A 23,393-nucleotide genomic window follows, 5' to 3' on the forward strand; every position below is an offset into this window, starting at 1 on the left:
ATAAAACCACATATCCAAAAAAAAACACTAAATATTAGCTTTTCATGAGAAAAAGAGGAATATCTGTCATCATAAATAGGCTAAAGTGACATTGTTGGTCTGAAATGTGGATGGAATCAGGGATTAAAGCAAGAAAAGGTATGTGAACCTGAACTGTTGTCCAGAAGGAAATGTGTACAGTGTACTGAATTTAGTATTATGTGAATTTAAAACTGCTCTATGCCTGAAATTAAGTTGGGTACCTGATAATTTAAAGCGCTGTGCAATATAATGTGGCTACCATAGTTTTGTAGATGCACCTGCAGGTGGCGCCAGTGGACTGTTTAATCCCAGTCTGGGTAACCTCTACTCGTTGGTTCCTCCAATCCTTCAACCACATTAACAATTCGCCTTTTTTGACTCTGGATGTGCAAACACTGTTTACCATGTATGTATCAGTTGTCCAAAAGTAGACTCTACAGATATGAGTAAAAATTTACTTTGTAAATACACCTTTACATCTTTATAAGCATTGTATTTTTACACAAGTTGGTTATACACATCATAAACTTTATGGTATAAAACAAGTAGAAACAGCGGAAACAATCATTCAATCACATTTTGCAAAAGTTCAACTTACAAAGAAAGCATACAGCATGGGAAGCTCCCAAAATGATCCAGCAATGCAAAATGGAAAAGCTCGATTACCGTAAACCTATACAAATTTTTAAGCAGCATAGCTCTCAGCATTAATGCAGGCTACAACATGGTACAAAATGCACACTGTGCAAGTAAAGACATCTTTGAACCAAACTGAGGGGTGTCAGTATGGATAAAGGTTTTCAAACCACTTACATGTATCCTCTGATACTCAATGCATAGGATGCAATAAAATTTCAACAAATGCCTCACATTGCAACACAGAACATGTGTCTGACAGTAACAGTTGTCAAGCATTTGGATATAGCTTAGTAATTTGAAAAACCTACAGTACATATAGCCATGGTATTTTTTTAAATCATATATCACAAAGTTGCACACAAATGTGTCCAAAACAGCTCAACTCAGATGGCATACTGCTTTGGCTGCTTCTTCAGGCTCATAGATCTTTCAGTTTGCGAAATCACATGAGTTGCTCTGTTGTTAAGGAGTCTGCATTCATGAAGAACATCTGTAGAAAAATATAGGACAAAGATTACATTTAGACACCACACTAAACACGATGCAGTTGAGTTGGTTAGATCACATGCAATGCTTTATTTTTAAAAAATACAGCCCTGCAGAGAAATTCTTACCATTAAACTGTTTGTAGGCTTCTTCAATAATGGCATTGTTTGATCTTTTTATCTCCCAGTAAGTATCCTCCACCCATGGCTTGCAATCAGGATGTTCAATGAGCTGTCCATTCTTGTATAAACCGGCTAAACATTCACAAAAAGAAACACAAACGTATTTCTTTATCACAGCCTTTCGGTTCAATTACATTTTATTTGAGCATGAAAACCACAGACATGCCAGTAAAGTCACTAAAAAATGGTCATATATAAGATGAATATACTACAATCATCAACTTAATCTGATCAATGGAGTAATCAGGCATGACACACTAGCATACTAATTAACAGGGTTACCTTTGATGGTGTCATCAATGTCTTTGCATAACTGGTACAAATCACTCCCACGTCCAACCACTCTCTCACCTACAATTTAAATAGAAAAACTCCAAGTCAAGACACAATAACATAGTGTCAGGAGTTAAGGTTATATAAAAAGAATCAAAAAAATCTTACCATCAAGCACCTTGAGGGTGGGGAACATCTCAAGAACTATGGTTCTATATGGTGTGTTTCTGCACACTGAAATAGAGGCAATTTTGAGTTTATTTACAAAGATTTTTCAATCCACCGTATTGTTTGTTTTCAAGAAAGTCATTGAAAATTACCTGGATTAGTGTAATTGTAAGTGTTGTCTTTAAGACGTATATTTTCTAGCTTTCTCAAAGACTGAAGGTAGTGAAGGCTCTCAATACTGTCAAAAAACAAAACAGAGATGAAATGATTTTACATGACCAGTTCAGAATACTGTTCTTTCAAAATATAATTACTAGTAGCAAAATATTTTTTTTGCTTAATAACAATGACATATACAATTAACAGCATATTCACATTCTTATCAATCTAGAGTAGACATTTGGTTAATGAATATATAGTGATACCTGGATATGATATTACCAGCCAGGTTTAAGTTCTGTAAATTGTCACAACTGTGCAGAGGCTCTGGAAATACAAAAGCAATAACATTAAATAAAAAAAAAATCAATTCTATTCATAGTGGAGACTATGACAGGTGCTTTTACAGCATGGAAATAAAAACTTAATCAGTCCTTACCTAAATTGGAAATCCTGTTAGCAGACAAATTGAGAACAGAAAGAAGCCGAAGAGATGACAGTGGAGCTAAATTAGTGATGTTATTTGCAGAGAGGTCCAGTCTCTCCAAATTCATACACTCCCCTATGCATCCAAGATCATGTATTCCTGTAAGACATATAATAAATCAACAATAATGAATTTCTGACAACTTAAATAGTGAAATTATAATTTGATCTTACCAAGACCTCTCAATTTGAGAAAAAGTATTGACTCCAAATCAAATTCTCCTGTACGTGACTTGAGCAGCACCGCAGTTATCTTCTCACATTCTGCATCTGAAAGAAAGAGAGCAATAAAGCACATTCATTTTCCTGATATATGCAGCACAACCACATACTCCTTATTTCTGTGAGTCAGCACTGCACAAGGATAATGCTGGGAGCAGTGTGTCTGCTCTGTTTACGGAGGAACAAGCAGATAACTCATGCAATCATCGCTAAATAGTACATTTCAGCCGATCCAAGCAGTCCATGAATATTATATCTGGCAGCACGCTGACTTTCAGGGTCACAAACAGGCAGATTGCTGCTCTGTGCGTCGTTAGTGATGGGAATAGCTCGCCAGCAGGAATAACAACTGAGCGTTATATTTGGTTTATTTTCCTAAGGCGGAATCAGTCACTAACTCAAACTACACAAAAACACTCTTTCGTGAGCCTGCACAAATGAAATGCTGACTTTCCCGAGTGGAATCGCATTATTAAAAAAGAAAAGAGTCATCAGGTTAACCAAATACAATTAATGATGCGGTCGTCTGTCCTATCCTGTTGTGTTTTCAGATTAACATCAACGCTGGATTTATTTAATTAACTTTATATGTAAATTATATAAGGACTGGCAGATAAAAAAAAATGGTTTAAAAAAACTTGCGTGGGTGGAAGTTGTGCCACCAAACACAAATTGTGCATATGATAAACACCTGCAGAGACAAAGGTGATGATGCTTAACGTAGCTTGACAGTTAGCTACCGTTAAATGTTGGTGGCTAATGTTAGCTACCTGTTTCATGGCTGTGAGCGTCGTGAGGCAGCGGCTGCGTGACTTCATGAGGATGATTCAGCCGGATGAACGTGGGTGGGTTATTTAATGACAGTGGTAATTGGCCTTTTCCCCCCCTTATGATGATGAGACACGTAAAATGTTGTGTGGCAAAACGATACATTGTTAGCTACCACTTAGCATAAGCCGCTAGTGGCTAGCATAGCAACGTAGCAACAAGCTATCCATCATAACTTACCTTGGTCTTTATCTCGCTTTACGTCCATCGTGGGCAACTTTGCTAGTTAGAAAGCTACCTGTCGTAATGAAAAGCGACGACTTAACAAATGCAGTGAAAAGGCTTGGAAGTGGTAATTTTGGGGGGAAATGTGAAACTGGCATCTGTCCTGGGGTGCGGACAGGACTCGCTCACTGTGCTGCAGCAGCACCCAGGTGGATGAGACGGACTTCAGCCTCCGCAGTCTGGCGAGCACTGAGCTGAAGAGGGAGGCAGCACACACTGTTGGAGGGAGCTGGAGGATGAGGACGTGGATGGGGAAAATGTCCCAGTATTTGCTCCATGTTACTACGGTGCAACAGGTTAAACTGGAGGTCAATTAAAAGTTTTGTTCTGGTTCCAGCAAAAACCAAGTATTTCTCTACGTGGTTTTGTGTTTGATCTATTGATAGTCAACACCCGAATTGACAATTTAAGTAGTAATTGTGCAGAATTAGATTCAAAGGATGGTGAATAAATGAGCATGAAAAGTCTAATCCAATCAGGGCTGAAATAAACCATAAAAATATGCCATTTAAAGTTAATTTCAACGGAGAAGAAAATGTGGACAGCGGATTAAAGTGTCTATTAGGGTGTCAGAATCAAAAATTTCATTTATTTTTATTTTACCTTTATTAGGAAGTCCCATTGGGATCACAAATCTAGGTCTCTCTTTTACAAGAGAGACCTAGCCAAGGTAGCAGCCGTACAAAATCACAACATATTAAAATGTAACAACACAATATACAAAAACTCAAAATAAAACAGAACAGCCATTCAAACACAAGAAAAACAGCTACATGCCTCCATCACCATATTCTTAAATTCATCAATGGATAGCCTATAAATGTTTCTAATTTTAGATCTTTTTGCAGATTATTCCATGCCTAAGGTGCATAGTGGGAAAATGCAGTTTTCCCCAGATCTGTCAAAAGTCAGGGTACATTAAAAATCAACTACTTGATCAACTATTTTCATGAGCCTGCACAAATGAGGTACTGACTTTCCTGAGAGAAACCGCATTACTAAAAAGAAAAAGAATTTTCAGTATAACCAGATAGAATTAATGATGCAGTTTACTGTCCTATCCTGTTGTGTTTTGTATATATATATATATATATATATATATATATATATATATATATATATATGTATATATATATGTATATATATATATGTATATATATATATATGCACCAGTGCTGTTGTCTGCGAATGGTCAATGATGTCCAACCCACCAAATCATAAAGAATGCAATGGTGAGTAAGGAACTTTACATTTGTAATGAAACTGCATGGTACACTGAATCCAGGCTCCATAAGATGTAGGAGGCTGTATGCATATACAATATGTCACCATCACAGACAGGAAAGTAGCATCCACAATTTTTTCTTGGCATTGAAAGTAAGATTTATTAATAAGATTATAGTTTAGATTTGTGTTAGTGCCTTTACACATTGATTGAAAGTAACTTAGTTTATTTACTCAAGTACTTTAATGCATTTTAATTGAATATTTCCTCTTGAAGCTGTTACACTTTATATTTCCACTCCCATACATTTTAGACAGAGATGTTGTATGTTGTATTTCCGAAGGATTACTACATCTAAACAGTTAAGATTAAGAGTTTATACAGAAAACATATTATCAGTTTATAAAATATGGTGTATTATAAATTAAATGACCCCAAAGTACATAAAGTTTGCATCACCATGACCATCTGTAATATTAAAGTGCTGCCTTTTTAAAATAATAGATAAATAATAATAACAAATATAGCCTAATAAAAATGGTATATGAGTCTGAAAGGGAATGTCTGAAGATTTTGCATAATAAGTACTTTTACTTGTGATACTTTAAGTAGTCTATGGTTTCTGATAATATTAATGTACTTTTACATAAGAAGAATGAAGAATGCTCAACTTTTACTTGTACTGGAGTATTTTTATTATGGAGTATTAATTTACTCCAGTCTTAGTGCTTCCACTGCACTGTTGCAGCCTTTTCGTCATCCAAAATAATGAAGCTGTTTCAGGCCAACCAGCTGTATCATTAAAATCTATAATGTCAAAGTGGGACAGGTGAGTGTGCATATATCAGTTAAGACAGCTCATACCAGCGGGCTCCAGTTCACTATTATTTATTTATTTAGCTGAGGTGCCATTGGTTTGTTTTGACTCCGGTGGACAGCAGAGGAGAAGCAGATCAACTTGCAGTCCTTGGACTTCAAACACGACCTCCGCTGGCACCCACACAACCGGGCTCTGCTCTTTTACTTTTTTTTTTTTTCTTTTTTTTTTTTACCTTGATATGTTTTTGCATCTTATACGTTTTTGCAGTCATGGCGGACATCTCCTGTACGGACACCAACAACATTTTTTAAGACTTTGCAACGTCGTCGACACCTTCTGTGCGGATACCTAGACTCCGTGGACCCCCTAAATGCCTTTAATTGAGAAAAGGCTTTGGACGTTCAGTGTTGTGAATGTGTACAAGCAACAGATGACTTGATAGAGATGGGTAATAAGCAGACTATATTTACCGACGAGCAGCTGGATGCCTACCAGGTAAGCGTCCATGCTGGTACTTGAGTCATAGACTGTATTTCCTCCAGCATACCCCTCATACATGCAAATCAGCATAGGCAAACATCCTGTCAGTTATTTAGTTTTTCTGACTGTATATGATAATCTATGTTACAAGTCCCAAGTTTAGTTCAGTTTAGTGGAGTTAAAAGAAGAGCAAAGATGTCAATGTTTTAAAGGCCTAAGTTAATTTCCTACTATTCCATGAATATGATGATGTCTTTATTATGCAATACTCTTTTATCATTATTTTTTTTCTCATATTAACCCACTCACTACTGACAGTGGAGCCTTTACTGTCTTGGATTTAATGTGTAAAGCAAAATACACTGAATATCTTGTGAGATAGAGAAGAAAATAGATATGTTCAGTATTGAGTTTTACTGATCATTAATAGGCTGACACTTGATGATGTCAGTCTAATGCAAGCACGTGGGCGTTTTGTCAATAATCTATTTCCTGCTAAATTACTGTCAGTTATGACTCCACGGTTCAAATATTGACATGATAGGTGAGAATAGCAGAAGGTTTTGATTTCATTACAAAATGCAGGATCTTGTATTCTTTGTGGCACCATCTGAGGAGATCTGACCTTCTGTGGCCTGCAATAGTCCAGGTTCTCCTGTGAGGAAACATATCTTCGTCTGCACAGGTTTATCATGTCACTATAGGCATGACTTAATAATTGATGCCAAGCCAGCGTGATATGCAGCGAAACTCTACTCTCAGGAGACAGTTTGGTTCTCAAGAGCCTCTCTGGTTACTCTTTACAAAACCTTGTTAGGAGACTGTTGCTTTCTGTGGACCAGTTTAAGGAATGCACAAACAACACTTTTACTGACCTTTTCTTTGGGTTGGATGTATGATGGAGACTAGTAGGTTTTGATGACTAGCCGAATATTCCTATAAATATGTTCACACGCTATTATTACCAAGTCAATGTCCTTAGTAGGCCTGTTTTGACCTTACACCAGCGAAGAAGGTTATATTTTTTGTTAATTACCTACTCTGTCTCTAGAGCTGGCTGTGCTCTGCTTCTCACACTCAGGAGCACAGCTCAGACAGAATGGATACAATGGGAAATATAAATTGAAGTGCCTCCAGTAGGGCTGTCAGATAATACGTGTGCCAACACGTGCACGCCTTCGTGTAGACAGCTACAGATCAACACCAGATCATGTTCCCCTGCCTCATCGTTCCCATTGCAAGTGGCAGGTGACAACACTCACGAGCATCATCATCATTTAAGAGAAACCGGAGACCTCAAATAGCGTTTACAGTAAGGGCTGTTCACATGCCTTCAGAGGATCGGTAATGTTATTTTCTATGACTCACAGATGTGTCATTGTTTTCAGGCCTCTTCATGGAACATGTAAACAATTAATGTACCATGTGTTTGTAATAGTATGTTCAGTTTTGACATGCTGTTTTCCTCTCATTGCAGGATTGCACGTTTTTCACTCGCAAGGAAATCTTGCGGTAAGTGGGGTTTTATCTGCTGTACAGGTGTATCGATTTCCATGCATGACACATAGATGTACAGTAGATGTACATGAGATAAATTGTTACTCATACATTATGCCACCCACTCTGACCATAAGATCATACACATGATAATGTTACAAATGTACCAAGAACCGTTGCCTTGAAAGATTTCACCTGTATGATAAAATGCAGAAAAACTCACATTACTCAGATGCTCACATTGATCCCCTGACTGTTGTTTATTTCCCAATGTCCCTCCTTTTTCTTTGCACTGTAGTTGAGATGTGCTTTAAGTGGACATATAAACCCCACTTTCATTACAAGGCACTATAAAATATATTACTTCTTTAGCCTTTGTATTGTAAAGAATCTGTCTGTATCCTGTAAGAGGAATTAAAAGTGTCCCATTGCACACATTTGTGGGCTGAGTCCTCGCAGGAAACTTCTTCCCACTTGGGAAACTTAATGCTGAGTGTTGGTTTCATTAGCAGTTGCAACTTGTGCTCTTTGGGCAGAGTTCAAAACAGGGAAAATTTGTTGTAGCCTATATGGTAATTCTGGCACAATATAATTTGACTAACAAGCTAAAGATAACAGTAGATTTTTTTAATTATTCACATATTTTAACTTAATATACAATACAATATCAACAGTAGTTTTTTTTCTTCTTGTTTGCCATAACTGGAGTACACAATTTAATGTGTTAGAAGGAACTGAATAAAGACAACAATGAATTTAAAATAGGAATTAAGTAAAATAGATACACTTGATGAACTGTCAAATAACCCAGAGTAAGGCTGAAGAAGCTATAAATGTAAGCAAATGTCAGGAATACGGTTATTTTTTAATAGAATCAATATACTGCCATATATATCTTTAATGGGTAATAAACTATTATCATTAGAAACAGCTTGAAATTACCACAGAACAAGTGAGTGAACAATCAGAAAGATGACTATGTAGTTACATCTGTGTGTGGAAGAACAAATGCATAATAGTGTTAATCATGTATTGAGAAAGATGTTATCTGTACAAACGCAAATTTCAGGTCTTTGTCAGCAAAGATCTCAAAGTTCTGTCCTGTACCAGTGCCGGATGTTACCTAAACCTCTGAAAGTCATGCTGACCTTTTGATTGCGGTGTTGTTTTCAGTGCCGCCGAATGAACTCTCACATTTCTGCCTCTTTCGACATGTGCAGCTCAGCACATAAAACATGACAAATATCTAAATCTGCACTTGGTGATTGCACGAGGTATCATGTCTCACTGGGTAGCATCCTTTTTCCCTACCCGTCACTCACCATGTCGATGACATGTATAAATTAAACCAATTACTTGCTTTTCTTTCTAATGAAATTGACCAGTGCCACTCGTGTTTCAGTATCTTCTGTCAGTGGATTTAGATATTGGAAGATTCAATGGCTACTTAAATAAATTAAATGTAGATACTCAAGAATGTTATATTAAAGTTATGTGAATTTATGAATATGAAAGTTGTGTGATTCTACAGGAATTTGGGGTCTGATTTGCTCCTCTGTATGTGCAGTAAAGGTTGTTTTTATATGGTAATCTCTCTAATGATAAGACATTACAGGCATTTGTGTCCTGTGGTGTACTGTTACTATCTTCTAAAATTACCCGAACAATCAAGAATTACTGAAGGATTAAAATTCAATGGATTATATGACAAACACTTGTTTGATTTTACGTGTTTTATTTGTTAAGCAGTTTTAGGATGTAACTCAATACCCTACATTAAAACCACAGCATTACCCCCTAATTTTTCTTAGCAGGACTCTCTTCAATGAGACTTCCTGATTTCTATTTTGCTCTTTTTAACATTTCACTACGTTGGTCACAGTATTGTCAGAACAAGTGTGTTTTTGTTTAAGAAATTTGTGCATTTTTCCAAATTCTACTGCATTTTCTCTCCAACAAAACAAAGCATTTGTCTTTTTTTTTTTTTCTCCCCTTGTGTGCACCTACTTGTTCCTCCTCAGTGATATTGAATTGACTTTGATTCCAAGGCCAGCATTGGACTGGAGATATAGTAATTGACAATCAGCAGAGGGTGTAATAGGGTCGCACACTTTATGACCTTCATAAAACACTCCTCCTTGTCTCTTTGCACAGCTGCAACTGTGACAGCACAGTTATGTAACATCAAAGAAACAGGTTATCACTGGTGGTTGTAAGGTCACTGATGTGAGTCCTTTGACCTTATGTCATGTCCCATATTAACACTAGATCATAACATTTCAGCATTTATGTATCATCAAATGTGTGTTAAAGTGGGGAAACATGACTCACACTGAAAGTTGTCAGTGATTATATTATTAATGTAGCGCAGTAGAGAGAAGTGTAGTAGTAGAACACTGATTGCAATTTGCGAAAAGTCTGAAAAACAAGTAATTGTCTTTGAAAGCATTTCCAAGCTGTGCGGTCCAAACACTTTCAAGTCATGGTACATTAAAACTGCAGGTTTAGCCGTTCGCTTTCCTGCAGTTGTATCAATGAAACTCAATCATTTTGACAGGTTTATCTAATTTAATTGTAGTGAGTTTGTCCTCTAAGACCAGTGTCCCTGCTGACAAATGGCTTCCAAGGCGCCACATGTCACGATTATTCAAGGACAGAGTGAAAAGGGAACCATAGATTAGCACTGACTATCCTGACATGTTTATCATACATAAAACATCCTTACAGTTTATTGACATTGGCTATTCTTGATAATAACTGACACAAAATTAAAGACAGAGCAAGGAGACATGGAGAGAGAAAGAAGTGCAAGAAGCTTACCTTTTTTTTATTATTTCCTTAATAATTTCCTCAGTAAATCAAATCCAGCCAGCAACAAATATTAAAAATTTTAAATTGCAATGTTTTGAAACTCTTTTGAGATTAACCATCATTTTGATTAATTTGTGGCCATATTTCTATTTATAGCCAGTCCATAATTTTATATCTGTGCAATTCATAATTCAGTATCTTTTAACAAATTATTACAGCAGCTGTGCTATAGATTCCACCAGCTGCAGCTATATGTAGAGTGGAAATTCCCTGCAGGAAGTCATAAACAGAGTCATACTGACCTCTTTTTAATATATTAACACTTACTGTCACAAGAGATACATTTACTTTTATAGTAGTTGTTATTTTGTGTATTGTTTCTTTTCAAACACACATAAAGCCAATTCCATAAAAAGAAGCACAATTATGTTAAAAAATTGTTTTTATTTTTTTATTCTAGGTTGCACGGCAGGTACCATGAGTTGGCTCCACATCTTGTACCAATGGACTACACCAATGACCCTGATTGTAAATTGCCTTTAGCCTTGATAGTCAACATGCCAGAGTTAAAGGTAAAAAAAGGACACTCAAATGTGGCACCCTCCGCTCACGTGGGCCGACACCTAATCAATACGCACTCTCTTCCAGAGGAACAGAATTGATTTTTAGCCGTCACCATCACTGATCTGAATGTATGACACACCACATTCTGTGATCTTATGAAAGTTAATGTGCTATGAAATGCTCTATCCTGGCAGCAATGCATTCCCTCCTATTTTTAAGTGCTTGCCATTTGAAAAAGAAAAACAAAAAAACAATCCAGAAATTTAGAAATGGCGTGTTGCATAACATCACAGCCACATTTCTCCCACACACCAGACATGAATACCACACTATAATTTTATACAGAGTCCTAATCCATCAGGAGTTTAGCACAGAGGTGTGTCTGTCCTCTGAGCAGCATTGGCTTGTCTATAAAACTGTCATTTGATTTCAGGGCCAAAGTCCTCTACAGCTTTATATAAATTAATTCCCATCTTGCTGAAGACTCTGTTTTAAGGAGCTATGTTGAGTTGACCAGAGTGACTCAGGCTGCACTGATGTGTCTCAAGTTATTCACCTGGTTTCAGTTAAAAATTGCTTTAGATGGCCAATGGTGTCTTTAACTGAGCTTGTATTGAACTCAAGCATTTACTAATTTATGTATATAACTGTCTTTTTTGATAGCCTCCTTTCAGTGTGAATTAATTACAAGCTCTGTCAAATCAGCTAATTACCTGAGATATTAAAACCAACCTCTGGTTGAGCAAAGGAAGAGAAAATATTGGCTTCACCTTACCATCAAAGACAAACTCAGTGTTTTTTCAGCTGAATTCTGTAGTCAGCAGAATCCTTGCAGCTTGTGTGAAACTGACAGCAGCATGTAAAACCACACGGTCATGACACTAGTTCCTTCAAGATGTTTCTCATGAATTCCTTCCCTCGCACAAACTACAGACTGTACTGTATGTTGTTACATGTATGTGATCCTCAATGCAGTGAAATTACATTTACATTAATGTATGTAAATGTTGCTATCCCCCGTCATCTGAAGGAAAACCCATTCCGCAACAGGATAGTAGAGTCTTTCTCAGAGGATGGGATGGGGAATCTCAGCTTCAATGAATTTGTGGATATGTTCTCAGTCCTCAGTGAAATGGCTCCTAGGGAACTGAAGGCCATATATGCCTTCAAAATATACGGTAACGAGAAATTACTAAAACATTTATTCTTTCATTGTAGTATTTAAGACTTATCATGGATAAAATAAAAAGGTGTAATTATTTGCTGTAATCCTTGTTGTTCACAGATTTCAATGTGGATAATTACCTGTGCAAAGAGGACCTGGAAAAGACTCTGAATAAGCTGACAAAGGAAGAGTTGACTCCTGAGGAGGTGGTGCTGGTGTGTGAGAAAACCATCGAGGAGGCTGATTTGGACGGAGACAACAAACTCTCCTTTGCTGATTTTGAAAATATGATATCTAGGGCTCCCGACTTTTTAAGGTACCTAATACAACTAATGCTTTAAGATTATGTTTCTATAAAATAATTTGTCAGTTAGGGGTGGGCGATGTGGCCCTAAAATAATATCACAATATTTCATGGTATTATTTGGCTCTCCTCATACTCAGCCGGGTGCTTCTGCTTGAGGTGGTGAAATAAGTTTGTTGTATTGCTCCCTTTTGTTGTTATTCTTCTTGCACTTCTTACATATTGTCATGGTTTGTTGTACATCTTATCTTTTGTAACCAAACCACTTCCACACCACTGAAGTTGCTCCCCTTTTTGGAACTAAGTCCTCCGCCGTGGAGCCGATAGTAATGTTACTTTTGCTCTCAGTCATGCTGGTTGTTGCTGTGCGTAGGGTTGTCATTACAACCAAGAATATTGCCATTATCAAGATATGAATTTTTTTTCATCATATTAAAAATTATACCGATATTATCGTGAGCAATACAATATGGCACACCCATATTGTCAATAACTGTGTACATGATATTCTATATGAAAAGTTACGTTCTATAATCAGTCAGTACATGCATTACCCCTTGTGGAGCAGCAAAGTGGGAGGCAAGTGCCCCTGGTTTTCATTCCCCAGATGGCTGGTAATTATTTTCATCATTTTACTATCACTCTGCCATCATCATCTTAACCCTGAGCCTCCACTATACCCGTTCATTACTCGTTCATTAACATGCAAACAGCCTCACAAGTGTCTGTCCCCACTGAAATGATGAACATATCTGCTCTTGATTCCTGTGTGTTTGTACAGCAAGTATGTTTGTATGCACAATGAATATTACTGTTTTACTCATGGTCTTTCATATTGTCTCTTTTGTGACTCAAGTACCTTCCATATACGAATCTGAGAGGGCTCCATGGTCGTCAGCTTGGTGAACCTCAGCACAATGACTGACTCTCCTACTTTCAAAAGAAAAAAGAATCATACGTCAGTCCTCTTCGGCTCTTCTCCAGCTGTCCTCGCCTCAGTGAAGACTGCCTAGTTAGAGAATGAACTACCGGATGAAGCTGAATTCTCAGGATCCTCCATTCCTTTACAGTAGATGAACAAATGTATTTTCCTTTTCATGAAACAGATATTTCAAATTTTCATCACCACCTTTAAAAGGGCTTGACCTGGATTGGTCTCTTGTAGGGAGAAAAGGCTATTCATTCCACAGTTTGAGCCTGAAGTGAACCTGAATATGGATTGCTGCTTTTTGAGCACATCCAAGAATGCATAAAAAGTTGATCTACCTATATTGCACATGCGATACCACCAGTGATGTCTTCCTGTAATGACACACTAGATATTTAGTATTTATAAGGCAAAGGACAAAGCCTGAAGCGAATGAAAGCACAGCGATGGTGTAAAGGGCATACGGTTATTCTCCTCTATGAGCTATGCAATATTTGTACATGCATGGGACACTTGTGGTTCTTTTGCAGTGTATTGCTTCTTGTTATCTGAGGTTGTGTTTTTGCTCGTGAAACTGCAACATGATGACAATCATATCTTATTGTTCTCCAGTTAAATGAAGGGCTCTGTCATCTGAACTCATTTTGGTAGCTTTCATCTTCTGCCTCAGCCATTATCCTGAGATGTTAGTTACAGCCATTTTTTGAATATACATTTTTCAGTATTTTATGTATTACTTTGAATAAATGTTTTTCTTTTCTGTGTGTTCTGAGTGAATTACTTCGTGTGGATGATTATTGTTGTGACTGAAAAAAAAAAAGCGTAGAAGGAGCTCTCGCTGTTTGTTAAACAAAAGCTCATCATTTCATGTGACTGACGTGACCTGCAACCTTTATGCGTTCAGTAATATCCTGTCCATATAACCAGTTCACCTCATGATAACCGAGGAGAGTGCTCAATAAAGATCAGGGAGCCTGCGCTTGTGCATGCCCCATCATATGAGGTGTAATGAATTGTTAAGCAGGATGTGATCATTAGGAGTGAGCTGCCTCAGCATTCACACAAGCATGATTACATCCTGCATACACAGTTAATCTCAACTAGAAAGCTAGGGGAATTACTGGTTGATGAGTAACCGGTCCTGGCTTTATGCTTTAAAGGAATAATTTGCATCAGGTATCTTTGAAGCACAGTAGGCTGTGTTGTTTCAGTAAGATTAGAGTTTTCAGTGCAGGTTGTATGACTTAGTCATTTAGTACATTTGGATGCTGGCTAGTTATATGTGTAGTTCAGGCCCTGCATCTGCTTTGACTTACAAGTGAGTCATCTTCACTTCTTTGTTGTCAAGCGCAATGGCTTCAGAAGAGGTATGACCTGGTAAATTGGTCTCAGGTCTGACAAGTACTGTACAGGGCAGTTAGAAAGTAGGGACAGCAGGATAAGACACAACATAACAGATCCCAGCGAGATTATTTCATCTAAATTATTTTTGTGAGGAAACAGTTAAGGTTTCCCTCCTGCACGCTATCCATAATAACAAACATTGCAACAGGAATAATGTGTACGCATTTAGAAATTTGACTGTATGACTGAAACTGGTCTAAAGTGCGGGCAGGACATTTTGTGTCACAGCAGACAAAAAAAGTACATTCTTCATGCATGCAGAGCTGCTTAGCTTTGTACTTTGCAAAACGAAGTCATAATATTATTTTTGTCATGCTACTTCCAGATATGAGAAATGAAGCACAGTTGATGTTGAGCATTTTATTTCTCTTGAAGGAGGATAATGTTACAGTCTGTTAAACCGTGTGCAGTCACCAGAGCAGCTGGTTAATTCCTCATTCCATTATCTCCAGTTCCTTTTATGAGGACAGAATCAAATATTCAGGGCAATGCAGTGCTGATTGTGTGGCTTCATTAATTACTGGTCTCACTGAGAACATCTGTTAATTATGATTCCAGCAGGGCAGCTTCTGGTGCAATGTGATACTGAGGCTGTAAAGCAGCCATAACTGTAAGCAACTGTTTCTGTGGTTGAGAGGGGCCAAACAATGTGTGAAACTCACACTGGGATCTTGTCTGCTCTAATCTTATCTGATTTAAGATCGTGAGATGGTGCATTAAGTTCTCACAACATGATGAGAATGGAGGTCTGACAAACTGCTCGATGCCAGATGAAGAAATTATTGTGGAAATTGGCTCTGATGTTCCAGACTGACTTTTTCTTAAAACTGATAAATTGATTACAAAAAACAGTTTAACACTTTAATTTAACACCCTAGTCCCTATTTATCATTTATTAGTAGTATAAAAACAATAAAAAAAAATAAACAAACTATGGTATAATATGGTTGTATGCACAGATAAGGGCAAGTGTTTAATTATAATCTTTGTCAACAACTATAACTAATCTAATTGTGGAATTTCAGTTTATACTGGTGTATAAACAGATAAATGATTGACAATGTAAGATATACAATAAAACACTTTATATTATTATACATTATTTATATTTTATAGAAATATTAGTTACGAATCATATATTTAGCTATATTTATTGATTATATACAGGGCCAGTCAAACTTTTGGACACACCTTCACCTCTCTCTCTCTCTATATAAAATTTATGAATCAATTTTATATAATTTATGAATATATTTATGAATAAGAAATACTGTATTACTACTGTATTAATATATATCCCATGATCTTCAGCCTGTGGAGTTTGTCATGTAGTTTGTCATGGAGAATTGGTGAATTTTGTCTATATATATCTATATATATGTAGTTTGGCATTAATTCTTCCATATCCCATATGGCTGAAGGCCATGAAGGCTAAAGGCAAATTTTATGGCTGAAGGCCATGGGATATGTCTGAAAGCACCAGGAAAAATCTAGTAAGTGGTCTTGGCTCATTTTATTTTGTCAAAGCACTATTCCCAAGATCAGGAAAGAAAAACTTCAAGTGTCAACATGTCTTCATGACTTGTGAATACATTTATTAACATTTAAAAAAAAAAAAAAATGTTATCTATCACTCATTATCACTCATCACATCATCACTCATTAACTCTTAATACACCAACTTTGTTATGGAAATTGAAGATTCTTCATGTGATAAATATATTATACTATAGCTATTGATAAATACATCAATTAACACTTAAAATGTCCATATATCTGCTTACAACTACATAATAGTTGTGTATATTCACAGCTCACAAATGCTAAATATGGGTTCAAGCAAAGTGCTACCAAAAAAGAAAGAGGCATTTTTGTTCATACTGTATTCACAATCTCTTGAGTTATTGTAATGCTTGACTGACTAATGCGTAATGTGACTAGTGTGGCCACCCATACCAAAGAAGACACAATATTACTATAACATGAGGATATGATTTTTTTCTATCTTCTCTTTTTTCCAATGTTTCTCTTATTTTACATAAACTTAGCACTAGCATTGTTTGTTTACAGAGTTATTTACAGGTGCAGAAACCCACTGATACACAATCAGTTGTGACATCTTGTTAATCTGTTGTGAGAGGTGACACACATTTCCTCCTGTTTTCCAGTGACATTTTATCATCTTTACCTCAGCTGTGACATATCAAATGACAAAAATGTCAAAATATTGTTGACCTTCCAAGTTGAATTTTTCAATATTGTAGTGAATTAGAATAACCTGGTATGCAGTACATGGTTTGCTGGGGGAAACACCCTTATTACCTTATTTATGTCACTCATATTCTGCATAAAACAGTACTGTGCCTTTATAAAGATAACCATTGTATGATCATAGAAAGCATTCAAATGTACAAACAGGCCTTTGAACTATTGGCTATGCTGTCGTTTTACTGGCTAATCTATAATTAGAAAGTAAAAGAGCACAAGATGAAGAAGATAATGAATGACATTTCAACATCTATGACCCACTTCCCCATGCCGTATACAGGCTTTTGAAATCTTTATGCAAATCAAGTTTCCTTTGAATGAAGTGCATCATTGACGGTAGCTGTCTTTAGTCAAAACATGTAGTCAAACATTGGCCCATTACATATGAGACTTTTGTTGAATTTACAGAGCAAGTATGTTTCCCTGCAGCAATGACCTCATCGTGTTTTACTAGAATGTTTTTCAAGGTATGATGGAAGTGCATCACTTAACAAGAACATACACAACAGAGGTTTCGATAATGAAAATTAAAGGAAATGCTTCCTGATAAATCATACATTTAACATCCTGTTTTATAAATTATTTGCATCTTGTGCTCTACTAATGAATAGACAGTAACCTGACCAGCCAGGTTTTCTTTCACCTTGAAGATATTTATTTTGTTTATGTTACCCATCATCTCATTGACTGTTATCTGTCTCCTTTTACATAAAATGGCATAGTTTTTAAGGCTAAGGCAAGACTTGGATTTTGTAGAAAATAAATTATGTCAGTATAGTTTTACCTTTACCATGAAAATAAAAGAAAAGGTGAATGATCTTAACTGAACTGAACTGAGGTTATGTACAGTACATCACTGTTAGTGACATAGAAGGAATTCATTCACTCATTCCACATTGAACAGCATTAGAAAATAGCACTAACTAATAGAATTTGGCATTCATTTGATAGATGGCAAAAATAATGTCTGGCAAATTTTATGGTGTAGCATCTATTTTCTTAAAGTATGTCTGACAATATATTAAATACACTACTGTTGGTTTGTCACCTTTGCTTTAAGTTTATAAATAATAGATGAAAACACAAAATGTCAAATGAACAGCATATTTTGTGCACCCCACTCCTTCTTAGCAGATAAATGAAGGCAGTTGGCAGTAATCAAACCACAGAAGCTGTTTGGCATCTTCCACAATCTTCATCTCACCACAGGCTTTCAATTGAACATAAATACCCAGGCTGCATATTTCTGCTTCTATTTATCCCCCAGAAAAGAAATATGAGGTTTCGTTTAAGATTCTGTCATTTAATCTCAATGTATAATTTGTGTTGCACATTGGCTTACATAAAAGAAAATGCAAATGTATCATTGTTTAATAAATAAATTTAAAGGAAAAAATGTAATTCAAATAGCTATGAACATTTGAGCCCATAGTGAATATATTAAATAAGCTGCAACGGTGTGTATATTAGGCAGTGTTAGGTAGTGTTGTAAAATCGGTAAACATTTTCTTCAGTAGTTGGTAAGGTAACCTCTTCACCATTTCTTCTTGGCGTCAGGAAAGAGCCATTTCCATTTGTCATTCTGCAGGAGGTTAATAAGTTCAGTGTTAAATAAATAGAGTGAAAATTAAATACAACTTTTGTAGAATTAAGTATTGAAGTGAAAGCATTGTGACCACATTACTAACCTTTAATCCCCAGCATGAGTGCTGATGTTTGGGTCTGATGTCCTCCAGAGGCTCGTAAGTGTCGGTTGTGTCCTTGTGGCCAGGAATCAGCTCATAAGTGTTGTTATGAGGCAAGCGGCTAACAAGGGCTTCAGCGGTGACCTCAGCGTACACTGAATCACTGTGCATCTCTGGTGTCAAAGATCTGGTCTCAGTGGATGTAGTGTGTGGCCTGCCAGCCAGGTGGTAGACAGCAGACTCACTCACGTAGTCCAGGCTGTGGCTGCACGCGTCTGTCGTCTCTGCTGTTGGGCCATAGCTTTTGGCTTGTCTGTTGGGTTTAGGGGAAAGTCTCGGTGGTGTGCAGGGGGGAGCGCTCAGCCTGTGTGAATGTTCTCCATCAGAGCTGTGGTCCAGGAGGGGCAGAGACCTGCTCTTGTAGTCCAGTAGGCCGAGCTCAGAGTACACAGTGACTGCTGGTCTGGAAGGAGGACTGCACCTGCCGATGATCTGATCCTGGGTTGTGGACCTCACAGTTAAATTGTCCTGAGAGATGTGTTGGGCTCTAGGTATCTCCCTGGGTGGTTGCTTCATGAGCTGAGCATACAAAACATTGTCCTGGTCATTCACCGGGGCACTCTCAAGGTGCCTGCTTCTCCTTGGCAAAGGTGGTACTTCCTATTTTACAAAACAAGTTGTTAAAGTCTGCTTTGGAGATGTCAATAAATGAACAATTTCCACATAATTTCCTGTGATTTTAAAATGTCACTTGCCTGTAATGTCCTGTTGGTTTTTGGTGGCCGTGTAGGTTGCTGCTCTGAGGCCGAGCTACTTTGTTGTTTTTGTACGTTCCTCACAGCTCTGACGGTGGCCACGGGCTTTTCTTCATGTCTAACCTGGATGATATCATACAGCTCTTCATTCAGCCCCTGCAAAAACAAAACACAAGTTAGCCCTTTATCCTTGATCAATGCTGCTTAAAGGAAGCAAGTCAACGAGTTTTGTCTCACCTCAAAACACGAAGAGGTCAGATACTCTCCAAAAGGCTCAATGGGCCTTGTCTTGTAGTATTCTATCAGATCAGGGACGGTGTTGTGTCCCTCAGTGTCTCCAGTGACTACAAACTGCCCTGATTCACTTTGGTTTATCACAAAGTGTCGACACCGATCCCTGCCTCTGGAACAGAAAAAAAAGAAAAAAATTGTTATATATAAGTTATATGTTATAGCTGGAGTGATATAGTTTTGATATACAAATTAAGGAAATGAATGATCTTTTTTAAAATAAAAAACAAACAAACACGGTTTCCTTAAGCGGAGGAACGTCAAGAGTTTAAAATGGGAGCTTGATTAAAAGGAGTGAAATAAAATCTGTGTTTAAGACAAGCTGAAGATATTAAATGAACCACTGAAATGTCCCGTTTATGACTTACTGATAAAATAAGCTGCCAACGAAGGGCTTACGAGAAATATAACTATAGTTGATTTGTCACATAATACTCGCATAATTAGCTCTTTACAAAACTGATTACATATATTCTTCAAAACTAATAGAATATATTGATTTGTGAATAATATTTTATGCATCAACACATTCACTCTTTAAGTGTTAAGTACAGGGCTTATTTTTGGCATAAAATCAAAACACATTTCAAGAACTTGCTAAGTTATTAAATTACTGTTATTAATTGTTATTTTACTAAATTATTGTTATATAAATTACAGAGGTGTTTCAACCAATGCACCATAGCAATGGCAATTTCCAGAATTAGCCTATGCTGAAAAAGCTTCATCAGTGGACAACTTTACAACAGCCTGTTTAGCAGTACTCACCTATAAGACAGTATGTACCCGATGGCCTTATCACTGAGACGGATCAGGAAGCAGCCAAGCTCCTTTTCTCTGAGTATTTCTTCAGCATCCCTGTAGACAAACCATGGAAAGCTTTAATACCTTGATCTCAGAAAACACCAGAACACAACTGTATCCCAAAAAGCCCATTTGGCATGAGATTAGAAGCACAGTGTGAGGCATATACTGTATTTTGAAAAGGCTAATTGTGTAATATGCTTTCGAAATTATATAGTCTCAAAGGAAAAACCATTTTGCTATGTGGCCTTTCCATAAGCCTGTCATATACCATTTCTGAAGTTCTGACGCAACTGTCCCTTGCGCTTATGTAGGCGTCCAATGTATGTATGCATGCCAGAGGAAAGGGCTGTAGGTGAAAATAGGTGGGTTTCAAAGTGGACACTTTCCATCAAAAAAGGTTTGTTGAATCCATAACTCCCTTAGACATATGAGTGGTAGAATTTGGCTCCAAAAAAACCTCATTTACTTGCCTTCAGCACTGACCAGACTTGTCCTAAATATCTGCTTTAGTAAAATATCACTGCACCTTATGTACACATGGACTTATGTATTTGCTTTACTTTACATGACAAATATAAATATATAAGTAACATCTTCTATATTTAAAATGCAGACGGTCAGATATTTCCAACTACTTACTTTCTGGAGATGAAGCCCATGAACCAGGCTGGGAAGAAGCCGTTTTGAACAACGAGTGGCAATTGAGTCTCAATGAACCATTTCGAAGCCAGTTCCCTGAGTCGTCCTTCAGCAAGAGAATCCGCAAGTTGTTCCCTTTGCTCCATGCTCGTCCGGTCCTAATCAAACGCACACAGACAGATGATGGAGACAACCGACAGTCAGTTCCCAACATATGCAGCCAGGTTGCACTTTGACCGTCTAATTTGTTTATTTTCCAGGAGGCGTCACCAGATACTAAAAGCAGCTCAGTGTTCTCTCTTTATAGTTTATGCAGATGCTGTAGGAAAATGCATGTGTGTACTTCAGCTTGATTTTTTTAGACATGCACCACACAAAATGTAATCGTTATTTAATCATAATATTTCATTTATTTAATTTCATTATTTAATATTTCGTTTTATTTAACAGAAAACCTATTAAAAACCCATGATTAACTTAAGGTTGTTTTCTCTTTTATTTACTTTGACTTCCCCTGCTGTAATGTGTCACACTGACTTTGTTGCTGGTGGTGGACAGACTGTTTCATGAGCAAACTGTTACTTTTCATGGTGAAATGTGGTTAATGAGTCAATTAAGTAGTAAGTGACCAGTTCTGGTGAGATCAGAAAATTGTTCTTACCTTGAAGCGAAACTTCAGACAGTTCCTGAGGCAGGGTGCTTTCGTCTGCTTCTGATTCTTTGTCCTTGACCCTGAAAAGTGGCAGATCTTATCAGATCTGGGTGTCTGTTGTTTGTGTGCAATGCAGAAATTCCTTTCAAGCCCTAGAGATAGAATGAAAAATTGTCAATGAGGCTTTATTTTTGTTTTATTGTAAAGCTCAGCTACTGTTATTAAAAGTTATTTTTCAGCTCAGATGGAGTACATACCTTTCCTGGAGATTGTTTGGTTTGAACCTGGTGTCATTTCAACAAACATTAAAATGCTTCTCTCAACTTCTAATCTGTCTGTATCCTCCTACCGAAGTTGTTCTGAGGGAGTGTGACCCTACATGAGAGATATAGACAGATGACATTTACAATTACATACATTTTTCCACCAGCTTGGAAAGCAGTGCTACACAGCAACGGCTCAGCCTTTCTCATTTGCATGAAAGAGCTGGGCTAAGGGCTGCCGAACAAAGCAAGAGCTTCCTGAAGAGAAACGGAAAGTAAGCTACACAGAAACTGTGGTTTGTGTGCACACGAGTGCATTTGTGTGCAAGAGGAGATGTTTTACCCACAGACTGTTTGGTTACTGTAGTAATGGGGGTTAATTTGCGTCAGCACTTGATCTCTTACAACTATTACAGATGAGGTGGGACCAAACGTCTGAAAGAATGGAAATACTGTATTTGGGAATAACCACTAGATTTGCAGAGATTTTAGTGAGGACAGACAACCCCTGACAAAAGCTATTTCCCGGTCTTGTTGTTAAGCTCGTCATAAATAATAACTAACTCATTCCCCCCATGGCTGAGATGGTTGTCATGAATCACCTCCATCGGTTTCTGCTCTGTGGTGAACAGTAGGAAGTCCCAGTGGGGGAGAGACAATAACCCGAAAAAGTCTGTGTCACTCTGAGCGGGATATGATTGGATTTCTGCTCACTCCCTAATGTTAACACTGCTCCATCTTTGATCTCATGCTGCTAGCACATACTGCTATTGTTCACAATATACAACTGATCAAACAGTCCTGGTAAATGTGATCAGTGTGATGCTGTATGTACTGCTGTATGTATGTACAATGTTTATTTTAGTAGCATGCGAAAGGCTCCTTGTAATCTTGTGTTCCATATGACTAAGTATTGCTACAGTGCCTTGACCTGAAATTTCAACATCATCTCAACAGTCAGTTTAACATGTCTGTGTGAGTCATTATTTGCTCCTCTGGGGGTGTGGAGAGGTTTGGGGTTACATGTTACCACTGATTCTATGTTTGTACTGTATATATCGATATTAGATAGCTAAAGAAAAAAAAAGGCAGAACATTTGAGTTATCAGAGAGTAACCAGGCTCTGTAAGACATACCTACGTGGGG

At 37.3% G+C, this 23,393-nt stretch overlaps 3 protein-coding genes across 9 annotated transcripts; 1 reads left to right on the forward strand and 2 right to left on the reverse strand.

Annotated features, from left to right (window-relative positions):
• Positions 1-462: 462 nt before the first annotated feature.
• lrrc61 (leucine rich repeat containing 61) lies at positions 463-4,006 on the reverse strand. Of its 3 annotated transcripts, XM_067589824.1 has the most exons (10): positions 3,819-4,006; positions 3,645-3,702; positions 2,589-2,684; positions 2,368-2,514; positions 2,195-2,255; positions 1,922-2,007; positions 1,770-1,835; positions 1,611-1,679; positions 1,275-1,400; positions 463-1,150 (listed from the first exon to the last, which is right to left on the reverse strand). In XM_067589824.1, exons 2-10 carry the CDS (start codon positions 3,670-3,672, stop codon positions 1,044-1,046), a joined length of 786 nt encoding a protein of 261 aa, XP_067445925.1. In that variant the 5' UTR covers positions 3,673-3,702; positions 3,819-4,006; the 3' UTR covers positions 463-1,043. The 3 variants fall into 3 exon arrangements, with proteins under 3 accessions (XP_067445925.1, XP_067445924.1, XP_067445923.1); XM_067589823.1 differs by having other exon boundaries at positions 3,645-4,004; XM_067589822.1 differs by lacking the exons at positions 3,645-3,702; positions 3,819-4,006 and adding an exon at positions 3,407-3,603.
• Positions 3,392-14,242, forward strand: cib2 (calcium and integrin binding family member 2). 5 transcript variants are annotated; one of them, XM_067589828.1, is made up of 6 exons: positions 3,392-3,481; positions 7,692-7,726; positions 10,983-11,094; positions 12,117-12,264; positions 12,372-12,567; positions 13,412-14,242. In XM_067589828.1, exons 3-6 carry the CDS (start codon positions 11,026-11,028, stop codon positions 13,431-13,433), a joined length of 435 nt encoding a protein of 144 aa, XP_067445929.1. In that variant the 5' UTR covers positions 3,392-3,481; positions 7,692-7,726; positions 10,983-11,025; the 3' UTR covers positions 13,434-14,242. The 5 variants fall into 5 exon arrangements, with proteins under 5 accessions (XP_067445929.1, XP_067445926.1, XP_067445927.1 ...); XM_067589825.1 differs by lacking the exon at positions 3,392-3,481 and adding an exon at positions 4,821-6,229; XM_067589826.1 differs by lacking the exon at positions 3,392-3,481 and adding an exon at positions 6,242-7,558.
• A 2,217-nt stretch (positions 14,243-16,459) lies between these two features.
• LOC137183068 (SH2 domain-containing protein 7-like) lies at positions 16,460-22,539 on the reverse strand. The gene is given in 9 exon segments (XM_067589830.1): positions 16,460-18,737; positions 18,844-19,500; positions 19,596-19,751; positions 19,833-19,998; positions 20,655-20,744; positions 21,333-21,490; positions 21,994-22,136; positions 22,242-22,317; positions 22,319-22,539. Coding segments are annotated over 9 exon segments (1,563 nt in total). The 5' UTR covers positions 22,388-22,539; the 3' UTR covers positions 16,460-18,689.
• Positions 22,540-23,393: the final 854 nt, after the last annotated feature.

The sequence above is a fragment of the Thunnus thynnus genome, chromosome 5 (assembly GCF_963924715.1).
Source record: "Thunnus thynnus chromosome 5, fThuThy2.1, whole genome shotgun sequence".
Taxonomy (NCBI): domain Eukaryota; kingdom Metazoa; phylum Chordata; class Actinopteri; order Scombriformes; family Scombridae; genus Thunnus; species Thunnus thynnus.